Here is a 22,777-nt window from a genome sequence, read left to right as displayed (position 1 = left end):
CACTTGAGCGTCGTTTTTTAGCCCGGCCATGTCTATCATTTGAACAACAGGCTTTTGGATATACAATTTAATTGGCCAATTTGCTCTGACTATTTCAGATATAAGCGTTGTTATATAGTCTATGATACATCATACACTAAAGTAATTTTGTTATCTAATAACAACAATAATTACTGTGACCAGCGACGCTTTGGAGACTTTGCCTAGGCCTATGAAATATATAAAATATGAAATATGAATGTCCCCATGATGCCCCATGCATATAGCCTACCACAAAGAAATGCGATGTGTGCTTCTCTTCTTCCTCGTGACATTACGATTATATGGCGGCTGGCCTATCATTGATTATATGGCGGCTGGCCTATCATTGCAGCATGATTTTTGTGGAAATAATTAGCCTAATTACAAAGCAGTAAAACTCAGTAAAACCCCATATTTTGTGATTAGATTTCAGATGGTTATTTATTTAGGACTAACTGGGGAGTTTGGAAAAGTCCAAACCAATACAAAGCAATCAGGCACTGTTTTGATAAAAAATAACAATCTGTTTTTTTGCAAATCAATACATTCTTTGCAGTCTATGATCAAGACCAGAAGGCTGGTTCATATAGGGGGCTATAACATAAAGAAGAGCTCCATCTTGTGGTGATAATATAGGCCTACCGGCTGTAATATAATGTTCCAAAGCATTTTGTGAATTCTAGCAACTTTTGCTGGGGACCCCCTGTAACCCCCCAATGACCCTTGGGGGTCCCCGGACCCCACTTTGAGAAGGTACGCCACAGCAATGTAATGCTTAATTGGGTCGTCCACTCACAGTTGACAGTCTTTGTATTGAGTTTGTGCTTAAAATGTACTGTAAATTCTACAAACTGTTAATAAATATTTCAATCAATCAATCAAAAAGCATGCACAGTGATGACATGATACTGACAGGATACAATGACATGACAGGATACAAATTGTCTCAAAATGTTTCTAAACGTCATTTGATGACATGATCATGATTCATGTAACAATTCTAAACACTACTGGACTTCAGTTGGGTTCAATTGAATGAATACTTGATTAGCAGTTTGCAAAAAGTATAGAGGTACAGTTACAATAATGCTAAAGGGAACACAAAAAGCCATGAGGGCTTGTTTACATTGTGGTCCTCTACTGTGTTCAGAGTTCAATTCATCAAGACATAAAGATGACATAAATAATCGATAGCAGCGCCAGCAATACAAGTATTTGTAATTTGTGTTAACTATGCGAGGCTTCATTTTTTAAGGCTTTTTAGCCTCCCAACACCCGACTGCCCCAACCAACCACACACACCAAAATAAAGCAATAATATAACCCCCATATTAGAATTAAAGTTATAACTGACAGACTCTGAAACACGTGCGGTGGGCGGGACTTTGGGCGGAGTTTATCACACAGCACCATCAGTGCCAGACTGATCAGTTGCTTGCTACTGTACCAGTACAGAATGATGATATATTAATTTCTTTGTTGAGCGTTATACCAAGTCAACGCCGGAAAACAAGACAAGAAAGAAGGCGTTCGCGAGACCGTGTTAAATATTATATTCTGTTATTAACATAATTTAAGCGCACCGCTGTCAAACGCTGGAAGTCAGGAACCATGGCTAAAGTGGCTAATGTGATGGCTAGTTAGCTTCCGAGGCTAAAGACATTAAGTTTTCATCTGGCCTAACGACGAGTAAACGGCGTCTTTATTTATTTAACGTCAATTGAATAAAGACTTTGCTTCGGTGTTCAACAACAGAATGATGCTCTTCATCCCCAAAGGAGTGACCATCACATGAACCACCGTTTGCTGCGGCTCTCAAAGTCAGGTAAATAATCAAGATGAGGCTGCACTGCAGCCCAGCATGACAGCTAGCGTTACAGCTGTTACAGGTCGGTACCGAGTAATATGGTCGAGATGTGAGTGACTGAAATTAAGTTTAGCAGAACAACGTTGTATTTAGACTTGACATGAGCTTAATTGCTTTGTTGTTATTTCAGTTGGCCGCTTTTAGGTTTAGCTGTAGCCCTCCAAGCAGAACCCAAATGCTACTGAAGTTTCTGACATTTGTTCGACCCAGTGCATTGGGTCCTGTTCCACGTCGTCCATGCCACCTGATTAAAACATTTACTGGCTCATGTTTACATGTTAAAACGCCTCCCCGCGGCATGTGACGCCATTATTTTCCTTGAGTTATTCTGAATTCGGTAACTTTAAGTAGCTATACATCCCGGTGCGAATATCTCCTGTGGCGCGGAAGCCGTTAAGTATTTTTAATATATGTTTGCCCGATTTGGAAGCTTGGATTCTTCTTGTTTATTGACACCTCATTGTACCGCCTATCTGGCTAGCTAGTGGCGCTATAGCTATGACACAGCAGATCAGAGGCAGGGACGTAGCCTCACAAGCCAACCGCACACCGGGAGGCGGTACAATAAACGGTAAACAAACAAGAAGAAATAAAGCGACCAAATCGGTCAAACAAAGATTAAAAATACTTAACGGCTTCCGCGCCACAGGAGATATTCGCACCGGGATGTATAGCTACTTAAAGTTACCGAATTCAGAATAACTCAAGGAAAATAATGGCGTCACATGCCGCGGGTCCTATTTTAGAGAGAATCTCCACATCCGCATTTAGGAATTTCCATACGAAAATACACTAGCGAGCAGGGACCCAACGTAAAACTAAACAAAATATCAAAAAAGTTTTACGTAGGGTCCCGAAAGGGGCTAGTTTAGCTGTAGACTTGAATGAGGTTATTCTAGATCAGTATTCACATCCTCTTTATTAGAAAGCCCCCCCCCCCCCCCAGCTTTTTTTTTTTTTTACAGATCTACAGTGGTCCAATTGGTTCCTATTCAATCATATAGCTGGGAGAGGTGCTCCTCCTCCCAAGGACCCCTGTGGCTGACTCCATGTTGAGAACCTGTTCTAGGTCCTCTAGTCAGTGGTCACCTACTGCAGTGGTCCTTTACTAGGCCACTACCCTGGGCACCATTTCATTTCGGTATATGATCCGGGCTGGAGCCGGATGATATGCTTCCGTCATGTTGTAGGCAATGGTTTGCCTACAACAAACAGGAAGAAGCGGAAGTGGAAACTTCCTTTTCCCTCTCAATAAAAGCTCTCGCTTACGAGAGCTTTTATTGAGAGGGAAAAGGAAGTTTTCGCTTCCGCTTCTTCCTGTCTGGCGACTACAAAACAATACTACAACATGACGTAACCACATCATCCGGCCCCAGCCCGGATCATACAGACTTTTGAAACAGAGACCAGGCTTTCCTCCGAGGCGGTGGAAAGCCTGGTGAGGCGAGGTTACTAGGCCACAGACCAAGACCAACTTAACTCTGAGAGTGTCCGTGCATATCTGTTAACTGTTAATTTGGTTCCTAACTATCAACAATTTAGCTGGGGACCCCCTGGAAACCCCCCTCAAGAGAATCACTGTACAGTATACAGCCTAAATGGACGAGCCAATTGGTCAAACCCCCTCAAGGAAGGACCTCCGGGGGACCACAGACCTTGTGTTGTCAACTATAATAGTTAGAGACCTGTAATGTAAATTCAATTTATATTCCTGTATTACAATTTACAATTTACAATTTACAATTTAGGCATTTAGCAGACGCTCTTAATCCAGAGCGACTTACATTTAAGCAAGAACAAAGCATGGGAATACATCACATAAAAAGCATTTATCATGAAACATGCGTAAGCTAAGAAAGTAACAGTGGAATATTTATATAGTGAAACTATACATACACTATACATATAAACTATACATCTTTACTACTATGCTATATATGTGTACTATGGCGTGCTATGACTACATACAATACAATTACAGTGCTGTCTACATAACATGCTATAAGTCTGTATCAAATGCTATATAATCCAACAGAAATACTATCTAAGGGTTTAGGGTAAGTGCTAAGGGCCATGATGGAGTCTGAAAAGGTGGGTTTTCAGGCTACGGCGGAAGATTGGGAGTGATGCTGCAGTTCTGACTGCAATGGGAAGTGCATTCCACAGTTTTGGAGCCAGAAGGGAGAAGAGTTTGGGACGTGTGGAGCGTTGTCCCGGCGTTTTTAGTGAGGGTACTTCCAGCTTCCCTGCGTTGGCTGATCTGAGTGCGCGGGAGGGTTTGTAGGGTTCAATCATACTTGTAAGATATGGGGGAGCCATACCTTTGGTTGCTTTGAATGCCAGCATCAGAGTTTTGTATTCTGTGCGGGCAGCGACCGGGAGCCAGTGGAGGGAGCGGAGCAGGGGGGAGACATGTGAGAATTTTGGCTGGTTGAAGACCAAGCGAGCTGCTGCATTTTGGATCAGCTGGAGAGGCTTAAGTGCACATGCTGGTAGGCCAGTAAGGAGGGAGTTACAGTAGTCGAGTTTTGATAAGACTGTTGTCTGGATTAGGAGCTGGGCTGATTCCTGGGTGAGGAACGGTCTAATTCGTCGTATGTTATAGAGTGTGAACCTACAGGATCGAGTGACAGCTGTGATGTGAGGTTTGAACGAGAGCTGACTGTCCAGGACAACACCAAGATTCCTGGCTGTTGGGACAGACGTTACCAGGGCGTTGTCTACGGAAATAGTTAGCTCCCGCATAGGGCAGGACTTAGCTGGGAAGAAGAGAAGCTCAGTCTTGTCTGGGTTCAGCTTGAGATGGTTGGAGGACATCCACTGTGAGATGTCAGCCAGGCATGCAGTGATGCGCTCTTCCACCTGAGTGGTAGAGGGGGGGAAGGATAGGAACAGTTGTGTGTCATCGGCGTAGCAGTGATAGGATATATTGTGGGCAGAGATGATAGTGCCAAGGGATTTAGTGTACAGTGAGAAAAGGAGGGGACCAAGTACAGATCCCTGTGGGACCCCAGTTTGGAGGGTTCGGGGGGATGATAACAGACCTTTCCAGGAAACCTGGTAGGTCCGGTCGGTGAGGTAGGAGGAGAACCACTTTAGTGCCGTTCCACCGATGCCTAGCTCCGCTAGGGTGTCTAGGAGCAGCTGGTGGTTCACTGTGTCAAATGCTGCTGATAGGTCTAGGAGAATCAGTACTGCAGAGTGGGAAGCAGCTTGGGCAGCATGTAGTGCTTCTGTGACTGCCAGCAGGGCAGTTTCTGTGGAGTGGGCCTTCTTGAATCCGGACTGGTTGGGATCCAGCAGGTTGTTCTGTGAGAGATGGAGAGAGAGCTGTTTGGAGACGACACGTTCAATGGTTTTAGAGATAAATGAAAGGAGTGATACCGGTCTGTAGTTCTTGACATCTGAAGGGTCAAGGGTTGGTTTTTTGAGGAGTGGTGTTACTCTGGCTGACTTGAGGGCAGATGGGACGCAGCCTGAGGTTACTGAGGTGTTGATGATGGAGGTGATGAAGGGGAGCAGATCAGGTGCGATGGTTTGGAAGATTGGAGACGGGACAGGGTCAATAATAATGTATAATTATTGATTTATTATTAATTAAGTATTATTTTAATATTGTATGACTGGATCATACAGCACCGAGTTGTGTAACGATGGGAGTTGGAGATCCATGCCCCACCCGGCTATGCAGTACCCGTTGTACCCGTGCCAGAGTACCCGATCCACCCATCTGTCTGTGTCCCTTTTATGCCCATATGAGATTTCTGTATCTCTCTCCCTTTATTCCTATATATGGAGTTCTGTGTCAGGCTGAGGCATGCACAGTGTTATGATGTCAGAACAGGCCAGCTCCATATATGGAGCCTGGGCAGTGGTAGCCTCGGTCCCAGGCTTACTAATCTGCGAAAAGAAAAGCCTGGTCACAACGTAAGGCAGAGAAGCTATCGGCGGAACATCCGTCAGATGTATTTCCCCCGGATACGATATTTTCCCGACCAATTGCAACACTTGTTTCATTCGCGGAGAATGTAAACTGATTTGTAAAACATCAACGTCATTTCCTTGGGCGATACTATTACTTCCGCTAAAATCCCGCAACTTCCGCCCAAACAAATGATAGCCTTTACAGCGTAGGACCGTAGGTCTTGCCCAGGGTGGGGCAGTGGGCAGGGACCCTGTCCAGAGCCCGGGAGAAGCGACCTCGCCCTTTAGGGCGACGTCACCTCTTACTGGTATTATTGTTATCTGTTTTCCTGTTGTATCAAATAAATCATCAAGACATTTAGTTGTAATTAATCATTCTCTCACTGAGAAATGTCTTTTCCACAATTGCAGTTGCCGTTGAAAACTACCGGTTAAAAAACTGCACAGTCACAGGACGCAAACTCCACACCACAGCGTGCATCCCCGGGCCCCAGCATCCACCTAAATAATGGAGTTGGCAACGGTAAGTAGCGTTACAATTGTTTCATAATCATTCTATGATTGAGAAAGCATCTGTGACATTTTCAATTTTAACCACTTTAGTCATTATTTTATACTTTGTCTATTCAAAAATAGCAGATGTACAAGCTCATAATGCGTCACTTCATGCCACAATATGAGCTTGTAGAGCTGCTGTTTTTCAAAAAACAAACATGAAAATGTGTGCAAATATTTTAATATATGTTCTATTTGTGCAAATCTTTGCATATATATACTGTATGTTCTTTAACCCATTCTGACCTGAGATCAGATTCATACGAGGTTTCCGCCGGACACACACTGGTCTGATGAACCCATTGTGACCCGAGATCAGATTCTAGAAATGTCACAGTCGTTCTTCGATTTTTCAAAAATAGCAGACCTACAAGCTCGTATCGCGCCACTCAGTGGCGCGATATGAGCTTGTAGATCTGCTATTTTTCAATAGCTAAAGCATAACATGATGCCGACACCAAAATGGGTGCCCGGTCAGAATGGGTTAAAGCGGACATTTCTATCTCAAGTCTTTTCTTCTTGAAGTCCATGGCAGAGGCGCAACACGGACCGAACGCTAGGGGGGGACAAATAGCGGCGCCGCAAAGCGGCGCCGCCGAAAAATCCGTCCCCCCCCGTCCCCCCCACCACCCTAGGGGAGGGGGGGATGGGGGGGTCTAACCACAAAAACGTGGGGTTATGGTTAGGGTTTGGGGTCGGACTGAGAGGTTGTTCCAGTGACTCAATGTACATACAAAACTGCGTTTTGGCACAGTTATTATTATTATTATGAAATACCTGGCTGTGATTCCTCCTCCTCCCCATTTGTCAAAACTCACTGACCATCTGATCTGTAAGTTAGCCTATCCTATATAAAATGTACAACACCTGGGAAGTTTTCAGGAGAGGATGTTTTAACATCAACATATATAGTTAGTGTTAAACCCATGCAACTCGAGAGGAAAGAAAAACCTGCAGCGCCTTACCTGCATGTTGACAGTTTTGCTTAATAGCGGCGTGACCGGCGTCGATCTCCTCCTTTCCCCAAATCCCCCAAAATAATAACATAATTCCCAAAGTGGGGTCCGGGGACCCCCAGAGGTACAACTACATGATAGTTTGTGGCATGTCATGTGGACGCTCTCAGTTTTTTAAATTAGTCCCATCCCATCCCACCGCTAGACATGGCATTACAATAGGGTCCGTCCGAGCTGTATAAAACTATAAATCTTCTCTTATGGGGGTCCTTCTCTTCTCTTCAAATGGGGGGGGTCCGCAGGCTAATACGTAAATCCATTCATCTACTGATAGCCAATACACCAAAAGTGGTGCATGACACCAAAAGCGGTGACCTATTGAATCCTGTTCCTGTATTATTAGAATCATTACAGAGTGCAAAGCACATTGGGTCACTGATGGCGGTGTAACAACTCCCAAACTTCCGAAAACACAGAACAGGCCAAACCATTTTGGGATTTAAACAGGGGTGGATCAAATATATGCTTCAAAATATATCGCGTTTATGAACGCAGGATTTCAAAAGTATTACTCCTAAGATAACTTTGGAGCCAGGGGGGATACAGGGGGGGACCCCCCCAGCCAGGGGGGACCCCCTAACTCATCTGGGGGGGACCAATGTGACGCTGGCAGGGGACTCGTCCCCTGCGTCCCTGTGGCTATTGCGCCTATGGTCCATGGAACGAAATATTTTGAGATGTGGGGGTCCTTGACATGAAAAAGTTTGAGCACCACTGATATAGCAACATAGGTTTTTCAGAAAACATTTTCCCTCCCCACTAAAGACATTGCAAAAAAACTGAAATGAAACAGCTTTCTTCGTTAATAATTCTGAAATTGTATTCCAAGCTATCAGCCTGCTAGACAAAGGATTGGGTCTACTCTAGAGGTCAGGGTGAAGGAAACTTGGACATTTGTTTTGAAGGAATCCGTTTAGAAAATATGTTCTCAGTGGCTACTTTCACTATTGTATCTACTGAAATGTGTAATAGAAAAGGTAATCTTGAAAGAAATATTTATTTCAATTTTTTATTGTTTACCAATTACCTCAGAAGATTTTCAACAGACAGACCTGGCACATAATAAGTTATTTAATAAGATACACTGTAGGTAAACTGAAAGCAAAACAATATATAGTATATTAGGCAGAATGGGAAACCTGTAGTGGGATTTGAGCCTGGTAAAAAGCGTGCAAAATTAGATCCACACAGGAATCTTGCTGTGTAATGCTGCGTTCACACGGGCAGATGCAAAGATTCACAGCATATTTGTCGCTTTGTATCTTTCTATCTGAAGTTGAAGCCAGTTCAACTTATTTGTAGCTTTGCTTTGTATCTTTGTATCTTTTGTCGACAAATGTCGATTTGCTTCGTGGATTCATGTTGCTGGCTTCCTTTGAAAATGAATGGTAGACTATATTTGTATCTGCCCGTCTGAACGCAGCATAAACCAGCAGTCATTCTTGTTCACATGGAACTGTCTGGGTGCACACTGCACGTATTACAGTCACTGTGACTGTGACATACCCTGCCTAATGGACAAAAAAAGGTAACACCTAGTCTTGCGTAGCCTGACAACTATTCGACAATCTCCGAATGCTATATAGAGTCTGGAACTACACCTCCCGAAATTCGTACTAATTACTTCATTTTCAAACTTGACTTGAGGGTGTGATGGAAATTGATTGACTTTCATGTTCCAGCCGTCATGCCATTGATTGGCTGTTAATGCCTTTAAAATAGCTGAATAGTAAGCATATCGGATGTTGTTTGAGATTTCCGTTACAATGGTACAGCCGTGATCGAGGCCTCTCGATGTCCGGAATAGACACTTCTAGAACCACACAATTCTGTCCAGATTTACTGATGCACTGCATACCCACCACCAGCCAATTATACAAAGGCAGAATCAGCCATTTACATTTTATGGGGGCAAGAGCTAAATTCAGTTGTGATCCATTGCTTCAGATAGCAATGGAAACCAATAGAAAAAAGCCACCCTGTGGTGTGGATTAAGCCTCTGCTTTGACTGCAGAAGGGGGAGGGAGGAGAAAAATCAGGATGAAGCCATTCTGTGTCGACAGAGAGGAGGAAGGGAGAGAGCTCAAAGGTTGAGGGTTATTCTATAATATACTCTGTAGCGAAGAGGGCGAGATGCAAGCAAAACAGGATCCTTCAGTCAGAACTTGTGGCTGTTTAGGGAAGGTAGGGGAGATGGATATGTGTTCAAATTAATGTAATGTTGTATTATAGACCTGTGTGTGTGTGTGTGTGTGTGTGAGAGAGAGAGAGAGAGTACACTAACAGGACTGGCGTGTCTCGCCTACACACAATAGTATATGGCTATATGCATGATACTTTGTATAATCATTACGCAAATTGATTCATGGACTGCTGTATTTGTGCTCAATGTTGTTGCTTTTTGCGAGTCTGACTCCAGCTATATTTAGCATCTGCCTCTCTGTCTGTCCATGTTTATGTCTTGTCTCGCGCCCATGCACACGGTTTGTCCATAAGGCATGCTGCTGTGTGCGTGCGTGCGTATGTGTGTCGCTAACATTGTTTGCTGACTGTCTCTGCACATCTGTATCATCTTCACTGGATTATGTGTCATCATTACAGCATCCTGCCTGCCTTCATACAACCGTGTTTCCATACACATTTGTGTTGTTGGACGAAAGGTGGAGGGACCATGGTTGATCACGCTTATGTCTTTGGTTATTCTATTGATATTGATTATCTTTTTGTGTCTGGATTTCACCTTTTTTCTCCCTGATTACTTATTACTTGGAATCAGAGTAATATATTATTATATTACAGTACATATTACTTTTGCCCCCCCGACCCACAAAAACAGAATATGTTTAGTCAGCTTCTTTTAAAACTGAATCCAATTGTTTTTAATAATAAGAGTCACCAATCAGACAAAAAGGCTATAAAATATAAAGCAGCAATCTCTCTTGAACTTTTTTTAAGTTTTCAAACGGTAGCCACACTAGCCAACAAATCCTGAGTAATATGTATGTGCTAATGTTTTTACAAAGGACTATGGTATGATATTACTGTTTTGGCAGAGTAATATACACTACTCGTTACTGGGTAAAGTAATAATATTACAGATTTTCAGTAGTAACTTGTTACTGCCCAACACTGATGACCGATCAGCTCTATAACAGACCACTGCCTAATCAAAGCCCCAGAGCACCTGCTGTGCTGCTTGGATTTTATGCCATCATGACAGCCACGTAGATTCAGAGATATTAGACAGTTTTGTCGGCCCGGAAACAAGGAAGTGAATGATGTGATTGTGCGCATGCGCAAAACATGTCCAGGAGCTGTGTGCTGTGTGCAAAATCTGCCTAGCAAGTAGCAACGGGAGCTGTCAAAAAATGGATTACAGTGATCCCGTTTTATATAATTAAAAAGGACCTATAGACGCCTATACACCCGCTGCTTTTATTGAGAGGACGTGTGGAGACGTCTTTAGCACAAAATGTGTTTTTATACTTTTCGTCTTGCAACACCATCTTATGCCAAAGTATAAATCAGGCATTCTCCTGACTATATGCTCAGCTGTCACTCAAGATCCCACACTGCCCTACTGTCTCGCTCACTTATTATTTATTAGTATTTTTTCCATTCATTTATGGCTCCATGCCAGTGGCATAGACACAGATAGACACTAGGTGGTGCTAGAGCACCTGCCCTTTTGCCCTCTGGACCATAATGTGCCCTTTTGTACAGTTTGTTGTCTCCACCAGGCCGAAGGCATGGGGAGAGAGTATGTTTTGCACTCCGTCCGTCCGTCCGTCCGTCCGTGTGTGTGTGTGTCCGTCCGTGACCAGCTAATCTCGGCCACCGTTAACACGGTCGATGCCACATTTTGCACACACACTCCCTGGATGCCAACGATGAACCTCTGCCCCAAACTTTCCAGAACGGCCTGTTATAGCGCCACCAGGAGGCCGCTTTGTACAAACAAGTTTTTGCACAGTACACCTACAGATTTTGTCCAAACATCGCGCAAATTGGTACACAGTCTCTCTAGAGCCATTCAACGAAACCGGTCTTTCAGATTTCTCAGACTCCATCCTGATTGGTTAAGATTGGCTTCCAAAGTTCACAGGAGTGCTCAGTTTCAAACAAAATGCTGCAAATCATGAACACATCGCGTGATTTCCGTGAAATTGTGCACCCACATTCCCACTAGGCCGAGGATGAAATGCCACATGAACAATTTCAACTCAGCCTCAAGGTGGCGCTATAACTGGCCGAAAAGTGTTTTTACCTCTAACTGCACGGATCTGTGGATAACTTTGTATGCCAACTCCCTAGAGGCCAAGGAAAAACCTTTGCCTGGAATTTTTCACATTTGCTCATCCTGGTGGAGACCTGTGCCCAGAAGGGCACTTTTTCTAGTTAATTTTTGTTTTGTACAGTATGTGGCCCATGGTGACATTGATCAATTCTGGATTGAAAGCTGCTAATATATTATTTATGCCCCAAAATCTATAAATCTCACAATATTAAGGCAACCGGAGGTTCCACTCACTCACTCACTCACTCACTCACTCACTCACTGGCTTTCTGTTTCTGTGTTGTCAGGCTCATCCAGCTCTCAAAGCCTTCATGAGTGGCTCTCTGAGCGGCGCCTGCTCTACGCTGCTCTTCCAGCCTCTGGATTTGGTCAAGACACGCCTACAGACCCTGCAGAACAACAGGAAGCCAGGGTATGTGTGCAGGACATGCATGAGCTTCATAAAATTCACACATTTAATTTAAAATGTGTATTAAAAAAATAATATATATATATTTTGAAATATATATTTGAGTCCCGGCCCAGTGTTTTAGAAATGATGTTCTAAATATTATTTTCTCTGGCACACATGCGTACACATCATGTGTGCCCAGTACACACACACACACACACACACACACAGACAGACAGACAATCTCCGCAGGCAGCCTGCAGTCTTCTGTGCTTATGTCCCACGTTTAGCAATTGGTTGTCATTAAGGACAGGCGCTAGACATTTGTTCCAGAAACAGAATTATTAAAAGGTTTAGGTCTGAAATTTACCTCTGAAATGTGTCTCAAGGAAAATAAGTAAATTAAGTAATGCTGATGTTTAACAATAATTTAACTCTTGAGAGCGTAAAATGAAACGGAAATGCTTTCATGTTACACTCAAGAGTTAAAGATCTATAATGGTCCATTTGGTTGCATATTGCACACAAGAGTTAAAGATCTATAAGGATCCATTTGATTACCAACTCCATCAGTTAGCTGGGGATCACCTGGAATCCAATCACGGTTGAGAACCACTGTTATGTACGTATGATTGACCAGACACATGCGATTATATGGGCACATTTCCTAATAATGATGACTTAATCACCCAACACTAAAGCCCAAACCACACCATAGGGTTAGGTTGGGACAAAACGTTTTTTATAGACCACACCAATGCAACTGTGTGTGTGTGTGTGTGTGTGTGTGTGTGTGTGTGTGTGTGTGTGTGTGTGTGTGTGTGTGTGTGTGTGTGTGAGTGAGTGAGTGATCCGTGTCTAACATTCTTCCAACTCCTCCCATAGTGCAGCGAAGGTGGGGATGTTTGCCGTCTTCTTCAACATCATTAGGACAGAGAACGTTTTCAGTCTGTGGAAGGGAGTTTCTCCAGTAAGTATCCAGTTTCACTTCACAAAGTAAAATCCCCAGTGTTCATTTATCCAGATGTTATGATAACCCTAGCACTGGCTCAGAGGTAGTGTTAAATCAAGTTTTAGACACCAACCCCCGGGCCGCAGAAGACGACGTCGCGGGCCGCATGCGGCCCGCGGATCACCAGTTTGACACCTCTGCCCTAGAGAGTGTTTGAATATTAGATTTTTGGAATATTCGTGGCAGTCTCCCAATTTGATTTTAACCGAATATTCGGCCAAATATTCTGGCATCTCTGTGTAACCATAATATGGGCCATTTTGTTACATTACACTCTAAGGGCTCTATTAAGCAGTTCAAATTATATTACTAATCATATTACAGTTTTATGAGCTGGGGGCGTGTGGTATGTCATATTGCAATTTTGAGATGTTTGCATGTTAAGAAGCGCTTTCGACACCCCGTGGATTGCGCAAAACGGTCTTGAATTAGTCATGGGTGTGTTTAAGGAGTGTTTGAGATGTACCCAATCAACATGTCCGTACTATTCTCTTTACCAGTCAGCTGATGTCACATACGGAATGCGCACTTTGGGGATCGTGGTATTACATTTCTTCAGGCTGGCACCATAGAAGACATGACATGACTTTGTCACATTTGGGTTAAATATTCCTATTGCACTGCATGCTGTCACCTTTATGCCTCAAAATAATTTATTTCTATTGAAAAACACCAGTAAAATAACGTTTATTATATTTTATTTCATTCAAGTCATGATGAAGGAATGAGTTGAATGCTGCTGCTTAATGCTGTGCCTGTGGCCCCGATGGTATATGGTCTTCGCTCTTAGTTGGGCAAATGCATTCATCTGGGAATGTGTTGTGTGAGGATCACTGGTTTAAACAACATTAGGAGAGAAGCGCAAATAACCACTTTAGAAACAAGAAAAGCAACCACAACTAGTAGGCTACAACTACCAATATGTACAAGCAACTTTACAGAAAAAGAAGCCGCTTATAATAAACAGACATGGCAACATTCCAGCAGCCTCCCAGAGCCGCTCAAGTGTAAAATCAAACAGTGCTTTTTGCGTTTATGAGGTGGTCAGACCCACGTCTAATCGTTATGCGCTGAGTGTTTTTAGGTCAAGGGGCTTAATTGCAAATTGCGCAAAGCGAAAATAATTAACATATGGACACTCCCACAATGCTAAAATATTCAGGAACGCCGTATGCCATATGTGTGTGCGTTCAACACAGGCCGATATGCCTTTCATTATACGATTGTGCGCAGAGCGAGGGCAATTTATGTATTACCCCATTGTAAAACGGATCTTCAAAATGGCACCCTAAGAGTTCAATTCAAACTGAGGATTTTACTGTGTAGCATTTTACCAGTGGTTCTCAATGTGGGGTTCGATGACTGCCAGGGGTCCTTGAGAAGGCACCAGGGGGTCCACAGCAAAATTAGTTAACATGGCACTGTAACCCTAATTACATTTGTAAATCAATAGCCAAACTACAAGCTCGCAACGTGTTGTCATGCAACGCATTATGAGCTTGTATTCAAACTTTATTTCAGACGCAGGGTCCATATCACATACAAAATGACAATACACAATGAATAGATGAAACGGTGAAACAACACAAATCTTGTATGGGGGGTCCCTGGTACAAAATCGATTCTAATAATTTTGGGGGTCCTTGACAAGAAAATATTTGAGAACCACTGGTGTATATGATGCACATCGCTTGGTCCCACACTTGGTGATACCAGTAGTAGTAATAATTGTGTAGTGAGCATAAATTGTATTGTCTATATCCAGTGGTTGAAATGTCACCCTTTGTCCTTTCTCTCTGCTAGTCATTAATACGCTGCATACCTGGTGTGGGAATCTACTTCAGCAGTTTACACTCCCTAAAGCAGCACTTATTTCTGGACCGGGGCCGGCTGCCCAACGCTGGCCAGGATATTCTGCTTGGGGCTGGGGCCAGGACTGTGGCTGGGGTCTCCATGCTCCCTGTCACTGTCATCAAAACTCGCTTTGAGGTGAGAGAATTACTCCATCAGATAGGTGTGGACAAATACTTAATTTCAGCTTGTAGTTGTTTGATTTGTATTGTTGGCACTCAGCTGCATTATGTGTCACGAGGTTGGAAGTTTCTCCCGCTTTTATGTTAATTTCACATGCATATATTATTTCATTGTTATATATGTTTCAGAGTGGCCGGTATAATTATACGAGTGTGACAGGTGCTATGCGGAGTGTCTACAACACAGAAGGCCTCAGGGCTCTCTTCTCAGGACTGACTGCCACACTGCTCCGAGACGCACCATTCTCTGGCATCTATTTCATGTTCTACAGCCAAGCCAAGAGGTCCCTTCCTCAGGGTGAGCAAGTTAGCAACCATAGTTATATATAAGCTAGAGTGAGGACAACCCCGCCCCCACTATTCATTTCAATAGAAGTTGCGCAGTGGCGTTTGAAGGACCTGGAAGTAAGCTATACTTGCATTTTTTCCATTTGGCGTCCAAAATGCAGTGCTAATAACGAGCGCTCCGTGTTCTACCCCAGCTACACTACTCGAAAAATGAATTAACATTTTGGAGTTGGGTGGTATTTTTCCCCACAGTCAATAATTTAAAATATCTTAATGAGACCAAGCAATAGACTTTAAAAATAAATCTTGTGCACAATACAGCTCAAGGTAAAGGTCTCAATGAATAAACTATAAAAATCGCTGATGAATATTTCACATAAAAACTATGAAAAACGAATACAAAATATGTTGCTATATCTCTGCTGTCGGGGAGAAACCACCGAACTGTTCATTTTCATATCTATAAATGCACCACATCTCTGTATGTACGTCTGTAATCCACGTAACTCGAGAACCGTTAGCTCCACCAACTTCAAATTCGACACACGCGTTCCACACCCCCACAGTGAGTGCAGTGCCCGGTGTTGAGTCCATCGGATAGCCGGTTGTCCAGAACCAGCACAAAAGCCTTTGATCACCCCTATATCTCCATATATGGAGCTGGCATGTTCTGACATCACAATGATGTTCTGACATCTGCATAGACTCCATATTTGGTCATGCCTGACAAAGAACTCCATATATGGGCATAAAAGGGACACAGCCATAATAACTGGGTGGGGCATTAATTTCCAACTTGAATCGTTCCAAGTAGGCCAGTGCCCAAAAGGCACCGATCTAGTATTTTTAAAACAAGCAATACTGCCTCATCAAAGTTGGTATTGTGATTTTATATATTGTCAAGTACTTGCATGAGAGGGGGATAAGGTGGTGGAGTTGGCCAGTTTGAGTTAGGTTGTTTTGTCCGAAGTGCTCCTTAATACATTTCATGGGTTCCAAATCTTTAGAACCAACACACTGTTGTAAAGGGTGTTCAATAGCATTGATTTATGAAGAAAGAAAATCTAAAACCTGAAAAATGGAGCAACAAATTTTATTTTCGGGCAGCTTAATCCCACACACACAGTGCCCCTGGTGTGTAATAAGTGCCTTTAACTTGGCTGTGACTGTTGGTGTTTGTCCTTCAGACGTCAGTTCATCCAGTTATTCTCCGCTGGTAAACTTCAGCTGTGGAGTGGTGGCTGGTGTCTTGGCTTCCTTGGTCACCCAACCTGCAGATGTAGTGAAGACCCACATCCAAGTCAGCCCTGACCACTGGAACACTACAGCTGCGGTACGCCACATCTACAAGGTGAGGGCTCATTCTTTTTTTCCCCCTAATGTTCACCAAATATCTGTGGTAGATCAGCAGCGGCGGCTGGTCTTGCCATTCCCATTGGAACAGTATCAAGATGTTATTCAAAGCAGTAGGCACTAGGCATGCGTTTGTTAGCAGAAGGTTTCTCCTCTGTTCTAGCCCTTACATTGAATTTAGATTACACTAGACATATCGGTAGATCTGAGATCCTCTGGGCCCAATAGTTAAAAATGTTTAATGAATCCCAACTGAGTGGATCAGATTTGGATTTATTTTTTAATACTTAATGAATCAAAATGTATATGTCTCATTAAGATACTGTTTGCTGAGGTAATCTTATCTATGATCACAGATAAGATGTCAAAGTTGTCACAATTTGGGCTGGGCGATATGACCAAATTCTCATATCCCGATATAGCACATTTTATATCCCGATCCCACGCAGTATGAAACCTGACTTTATAACAGTGACCACTGACCAGCTGGTTACCCCGCTCTGAATCTCGTCCCCTATCGTCTGCCTTCAGGTTTATGTAATAGCAGTATAGATTAGCAGCGTGCCTGGGCGTCATGACTTAAAATCCTGCCGTAACACTTGTTTTGTGACACACCGATATAAACGATAGATCTTCATCTTCATATTAAACAATAGACATTTTCTATCGTCAAGACGATATATATCGTCATATCGCACAGCCCTGCTCCCAATATTTTTATTTTATTTTTGAGGGGCGCTTTTGTCTCCACAAAATGTCTGCAACACAGGAAAATTCACGTCATCTTGTCCCCACATGTCTCATATTTGCCATCGACAATGAACGGAGAAATTAGGTCAAATGTCCACATTGAGTTTCTCAATCGTATTATGAATTGGAATATAAATTATGGCAACGGAGTCTTGCTGGGCAGCAAGCACCACATGTCTTGGGTGGAAGAGGACGGTTGTTCCACTGCACCAGCTGACGGCTCCCGTGTTGTTTCGACTCGGTGCAGACCTATGGTGCAGACATGCAAATGCAAAGGTATCGCATTTGGGTTTAATACAATGCATTATTGACAGATGCCTATGCATTGTCGAAATGTTCCCTGTCGTGCATGTATGCTAATAATTAAGTTAACAACTGTGCTACATTATTGCATTTAGCTCCCCTCTTGTCTTTTTAAAAATGTAACCAAAATTCTTCACCAGTTCCACCATACTTCCACGCATCCCATGACACATCCACCCGTCGCGTCTCGGCCCCCTTACCACCGTGGCCCAGTCAATTTAGAGGTTGCCCAGTCCTACTCTTAACGTCGAAGAGAGGGGGTGAAAAAACAAGAAAAACTACAAAAGATAGCCTACTTTGGCACCCCTTGTGCATGCAAATTTCTGTTAGTAGCAAACTACAGCATGTAAACCGCCTTTGTTTTAAATTGTCCCCCATTTGCACGTCGGCAAAACCATCAATCATTTAATGCTACACGCTTGCCCCTTATTATATAGCGAGCGGCCCATGACGTCAACCATGTAAAAACGTAGGACACGGGGCGAGCCGACCAGAGCTGACGTAAGCCATGATGTCACAAGTTTTGCGGATCCACCGTTTTGCCTGTTTATATGGAGACCATAGGAAACGGCGTTCTAAAAGATTTCCACTCTGGGAGGTGGTTTCACTTCGTTGTGTTTTCACCTCCTGTGAACACGGTTCTCGTCTAAATGACAGCAGCAAACGATACTTTATTTTGACGTTTTTTATGAACACCATCCTCGTGTAAATAGCACCTCAGTGTCCTTGAGTGGGTTCCAAATGGCCCCGTATGGGTGTGTAACTTTGAGAGTCTACAAATGGAACGAAATTGATCTATTTGGTTCCATTTTTACACTCAGATAAATGGGGGACGGGGTCCTACATTAAAAATGTAATTACAAAAAGAAAAAGAAAAAAAGTCTGTGCATCTCTAACATACTGAACACCTCCTCAGGAGAATGGCCTGGGTGGGTTCTTCCGAGGGGCTGTACCCAGGTCTCTACGGCGAACTCTGATGGCTGCCATGGCCTGGACTATCTACGAGCAGCTTATGGCTCGTATGGGCCTCAAGTCCTGAAGAGAAATGCCGGCAGCAGCTTGAAGGAAACATAAAAGTCAATATTATGCATATCATTTAAAATTCCCAATGTAAGAGAGAGGATATGGAATTACTTATGAAAGAACGCATATCATAGACCATTATCTTGCACTCCTGGGATACTAAAGGGCTTGATATACTGTACTTTGTTCTGTGTGGTGGTGGCGTGCACAGAAAATGGCAGATCTACACGCTCACGAGTCACGACGCATCATCACCATGCCGTGTTGCGAGCTTGTAGAGCTGCTGTTTTTGGTGTGCTACACTGGTGCACAAATTAGTCTAAATCTGCTTAAGTGAAGACAAAGAGGTTTTTGGGTAGAATTGGATAAAATGAGTGATAAGTTCTGTGCCTGTGTGACTTTGCGTCTATGGTTTGTGTGTACAATGTGTGTGAAAATGTTCCTCTGCGTGTTTATGTGAGATTGATGTAACACCTTTATACACTCTAATAGCTGTGTTGACCCGAAGTATTACCATGTCCCTTCTCCTACAACTCCAGTAACATGCTAACAAAAGCTACTGCTGCTCTTCATGGAAATGCAGCTTACTTTTATAAGGTTACAGGATGCACAATTAATCATTCATTATACGTATTGACCAATATTTACTTAAAAATCTGTAAAATGTGTCTCTGCAAATTAATCCAGATATTTTTACCTAATAATTTATTTTATGATATTTATTTTAATGTGAAGCTGAAAAAAAGCTTTTGTGATGATTGAAGGCTCCAGCTTCAGTGTTTTCTTGAGGAACCTTTCAAAAGGAACAAATAAAACAAAATGTTAAGTATAAATAAATAAATACAAATTACTACATTTTCAGCAGTTGATGTGCAACAGGTGTAAGGTAAACTCTACTGGAAACTGAATTGGTTATTGGATATTGGCCAACATGTCAAAATCTTGCATCTCTAAATTAACGCTCAACCTGCTGTAAACTTTTGAGTATTGAGAAAGTACAACCGAGACCGAGATGCACATCTCTGACTTGTGCCATAATTAATTCATGAAGTTTGCATCAGATGTATTGTTTCTTACTCTGACAATGACTTATGATACAACTTTCTTTCAAGCTGAGACAATCACCAGCATTGTGCATTGTGAAATACAGGGTGAGGTTTGACTGATCAATTTCAGTTATTACTATAAAGCCATTCTTACAACACTCACAAAACCTAATTTAAACCCTGTGTATGGCATGTACAGCTAATGGTGCATTTGTGATGAAATGTAATAAAACCAGATGTGCTTTTTAATCATCAATGATAGTCAATCTTATCTGGGCCCAGAAAATGCAGCCAAAAGCTATTCAGGAATGTCATGGCATAACAGTCTCATCAGTACTGTAACCAATTTGCGGAAATGGTATCATAATATGCAGCGCAATTTGCAAAGTGTTATTGAGTTAATGATTTTAGACTAAAATTATTCTGATGATGGGATACTTTTTTTTTTTGCAAATATTGAAACAATTGCACTTGTTCTTGTGAAGGCACAAGTCCTGGAGAGACTACATAGATAACATTTAAGAACAGCCTGTAAACTAATTTCCTTTACAATGAGCCCATATATGAAGCATTACTGTTATGAAGTATTAAGCCACTGTGTCTTTTATTGTGGTATCATGGGGCATGGTTCTAGTTTCCATAGTTGTGTAAATAGTTATTGAATATATAGATGAGACCTATTTTTATGTAGATTGTATAGTGTGCCATCGACTACGGATATTTATTATTGATATGTTGGAGAAACTAGTAGCAGTGTTTATCCACCCCAGTGTATTGATTACATTAATTTGATGATGAGAAACTGGCATATTTAACATTATGCTTTTATTTTATTTTGCTTTCTTTCCATCATTTAGTTTTTGGTTGTTCATTACCTAGAAGTATTTGTTTAGGTGACATACAGTATGACATGCTTACCTAAATGTATGGGCCATGATTGCTAACACTGTGCAGGGAGACACGAAGTAGAAAGGTTCCTTATCTTTATTTCTAAAGAGAATGGCGATGGTGTTAGTGATGATTACCTCCCCAATGCCAATGTCATGATTTTGGGTCTCACAGCGTTGGAGACTACTTTGGGACACATCACTGGGTCTCGTTGAACATTGAATGCACTTTAGCAATACATGCACATTATGTTGTGAACCAAGGCTCCATTGAGGCTGGTTATAGATGGGAGTGGCTGACGGTACTGTGAAAGTTCATTTGTATCCAGCTTATGTCTATCTTTGTGCCAAATTAATGTGTGCACTATATACTTCAAACATTGACATTTTCCCCTGGAAGTTCTGATCATAAACATCTCTTTAATAGTGCTTGTTGGTACGTGTGACTATGTGTATGGTCATTGTTGTGGCTAATTCGTCTGTGCATGTGTTTGCACAGGCAGACACTGTGCCTGTTGTTTTCTAAGTCAATAAAAGTTTCATTTTTGTACAGTTGTTTTTTTCATCCTAGATATATTATAAAAGTATAGATACAATGGATGATAAGCATCCTAGTCAAGTATGTAAACAGCCAGGGCTGCCATTCCAGGAGATTTTTTGGGGAGATGGGGGGGGGGGGGGACTCCCAGAGCAGGGGTTGGGGGTCCACTCCCAGAAACTTTTAACAGTAGATGTAATTTCCTGTGTTCTAGTGAATTTCTGGAGTTTGATACTTTTATCAGGCTTGCTTTTAGCATTGGAAAATGATTGGTACCGTTTCAGCCATTACAATGCAAAACGTAGGCCCACAGAAATTGATTTGATGACTGAAGCAATGTAAGACCCATCTTCAATAATAACCATTAATTATTTAAGTGAACATCTCTGTATGATTGCATGCACTGCCAAGACCCCACAATGAAGTGTGGGTTCTGGGGGTCCTCCCCCAGAACCGTTTATAGTAGATCCTTGTTCTTGTGTTCTGGTGAATTTTGGGACTGATTCCAAATCCAGGGGGAAATCCCAATCTCAAGACTCCTGCAGGATCCAGGGGTGTTGGCAGCCCTCGCGGCTACTGCTGGTGGACCCCATGATGCTTACTGCTATGCCATCACCAACCTTAGCCTATCTATCTTCATGGGTTCCAACAAGCTGTTTTGTTGTTGGGATTGGTGCAATGATTAATTCATAGGCTACTTCATTGCGAGCTGAATGTCTACAAAGTAACTAAAACTTGTTGTTTTAAAATAAATAGTAGTGGTGTAAAAGTACAATATTTGGATCTGAGATGTAATGGAGTAGTAGTAAGTAAAATCATTGGAAATTGGAAATACTCAAGTACAAATACCTCAAAATTGTACTTAAGTACAGTAGGCTACTTAAGTAAATTGTGTGTGACTAGTGAACAGTAAATATACAGAATGTACTGCACACAGTGCTGTAATCCTAACAAAGTTGCATGTCATTGTGATAACATAATAAACAGAAATTTGGTTTTGATTTTATGGGGCATTATATACATTTAGAAATTACAATGAATTATCTTTGCATGTGATCATTATTACGGTCATGTTTTCTTTACAATCTAACCCCTGGTGTCCCCTGAATACAGTCACCAAATAAACTATAAAATAAACTAATACCTGGTTATGGGGAATAAAAAATTTTGGTCACTCCTGGAATGTGGACACTAGACAAAGATAGTCCACGACACAATCACTTATTCAATCAGGACATTGGGATTGTTCAAAGGATTATATAAAAAGCCCTGGGGGCCTAAGCTCAAGTGTTTTTAAAGGTTCCTGATTTTGCTGTGAACCTACACCAGAGGCCAGAACCCATTTATTGATAGAACCAGCGCTATAAGGATGTGCATTTGTAGACTAAAAGGCAAAGCACTTTGTAAACATTGTTTTCGAAAAGCACTTCAAAGATGATGATTATTATTATTATGATTAATTTTGAGTTTTAT

The 22,777-nt window shown here is 42.2% G+C and overlaps 1 protein-coding gene across 1 annotated transcript; it reads left to right on the top strand.

Annotated features, from left to right (window-relative positions):
* The first annotated feature begins 1,462 nt into the window (after positions 1-1,462).
* Positions 1,463-21,316, top strand: LOC310858610 (mitochondrial glycine transporter B-like). The gene is made up of 8 exons (XM_083764796.1): positions 1,463-1,846; positions 6,224-6,335; positions 11,968-12,092; positions 12,957-13,041; positions 14,887-15,072; positions 15,246-15,414; positions 16,592-16,755; positions 18,727-21,316. The coding sequence occupies exons 2-8, from the start codon at positions 6,321-6,323 to the stop codon at positions 18,847-18,849; spliced, it is 867 nt and encodes a 288-aa protein (XP_083620922.1). The 5' UTR covers positions 1,463-1,846; positions 6,224-6,320; the 3' UTR covers positions 18,850-21,316.
* The last annotated feature ends 1,461 nt before the right edge of the window (positions 21,317-22,777 follow it).

Source organism: Protomyctophum parallelum (assembly GCF_964188405.1).
Source record: "Protomyctophum parallelum genome assembly, chromosome: 5".
NCBI classification, from domain to species: domain Eukaryota; kingdom Metazoa; phylum Chordata; class Actinopteri; order Myctophiformes; family Myctophidae; genus Protomyctophum; species Protomyctophum parallelum.
Note: the sequence above shows the minus strand (reverse complement) of the source record. Positions and strands in the feature narration are given on the sequence as shown.

What these genes read in the sequence shown, in the direction of transcription:
- LOC310858610 (XM_083764796.1), top strand. An exon ending in TGTGGAAGGGAGTTTCTCCA is followed by an intron (nt 13,042 to 14,886) that starts GTAAGTATCCAG and finishes TCTCTCTGCTAG; the next exon opens with TCATTAATACGCTGCATACC. An exon ending in TCATCAAAACTCGCTTTGAG is followed by an intron (nt 15,073 to 15,245) that starts GTGAGAGAATTA and finishes TATATGTTTCAG; the next exon opens with AGTGGCCGGTATAATTATAC.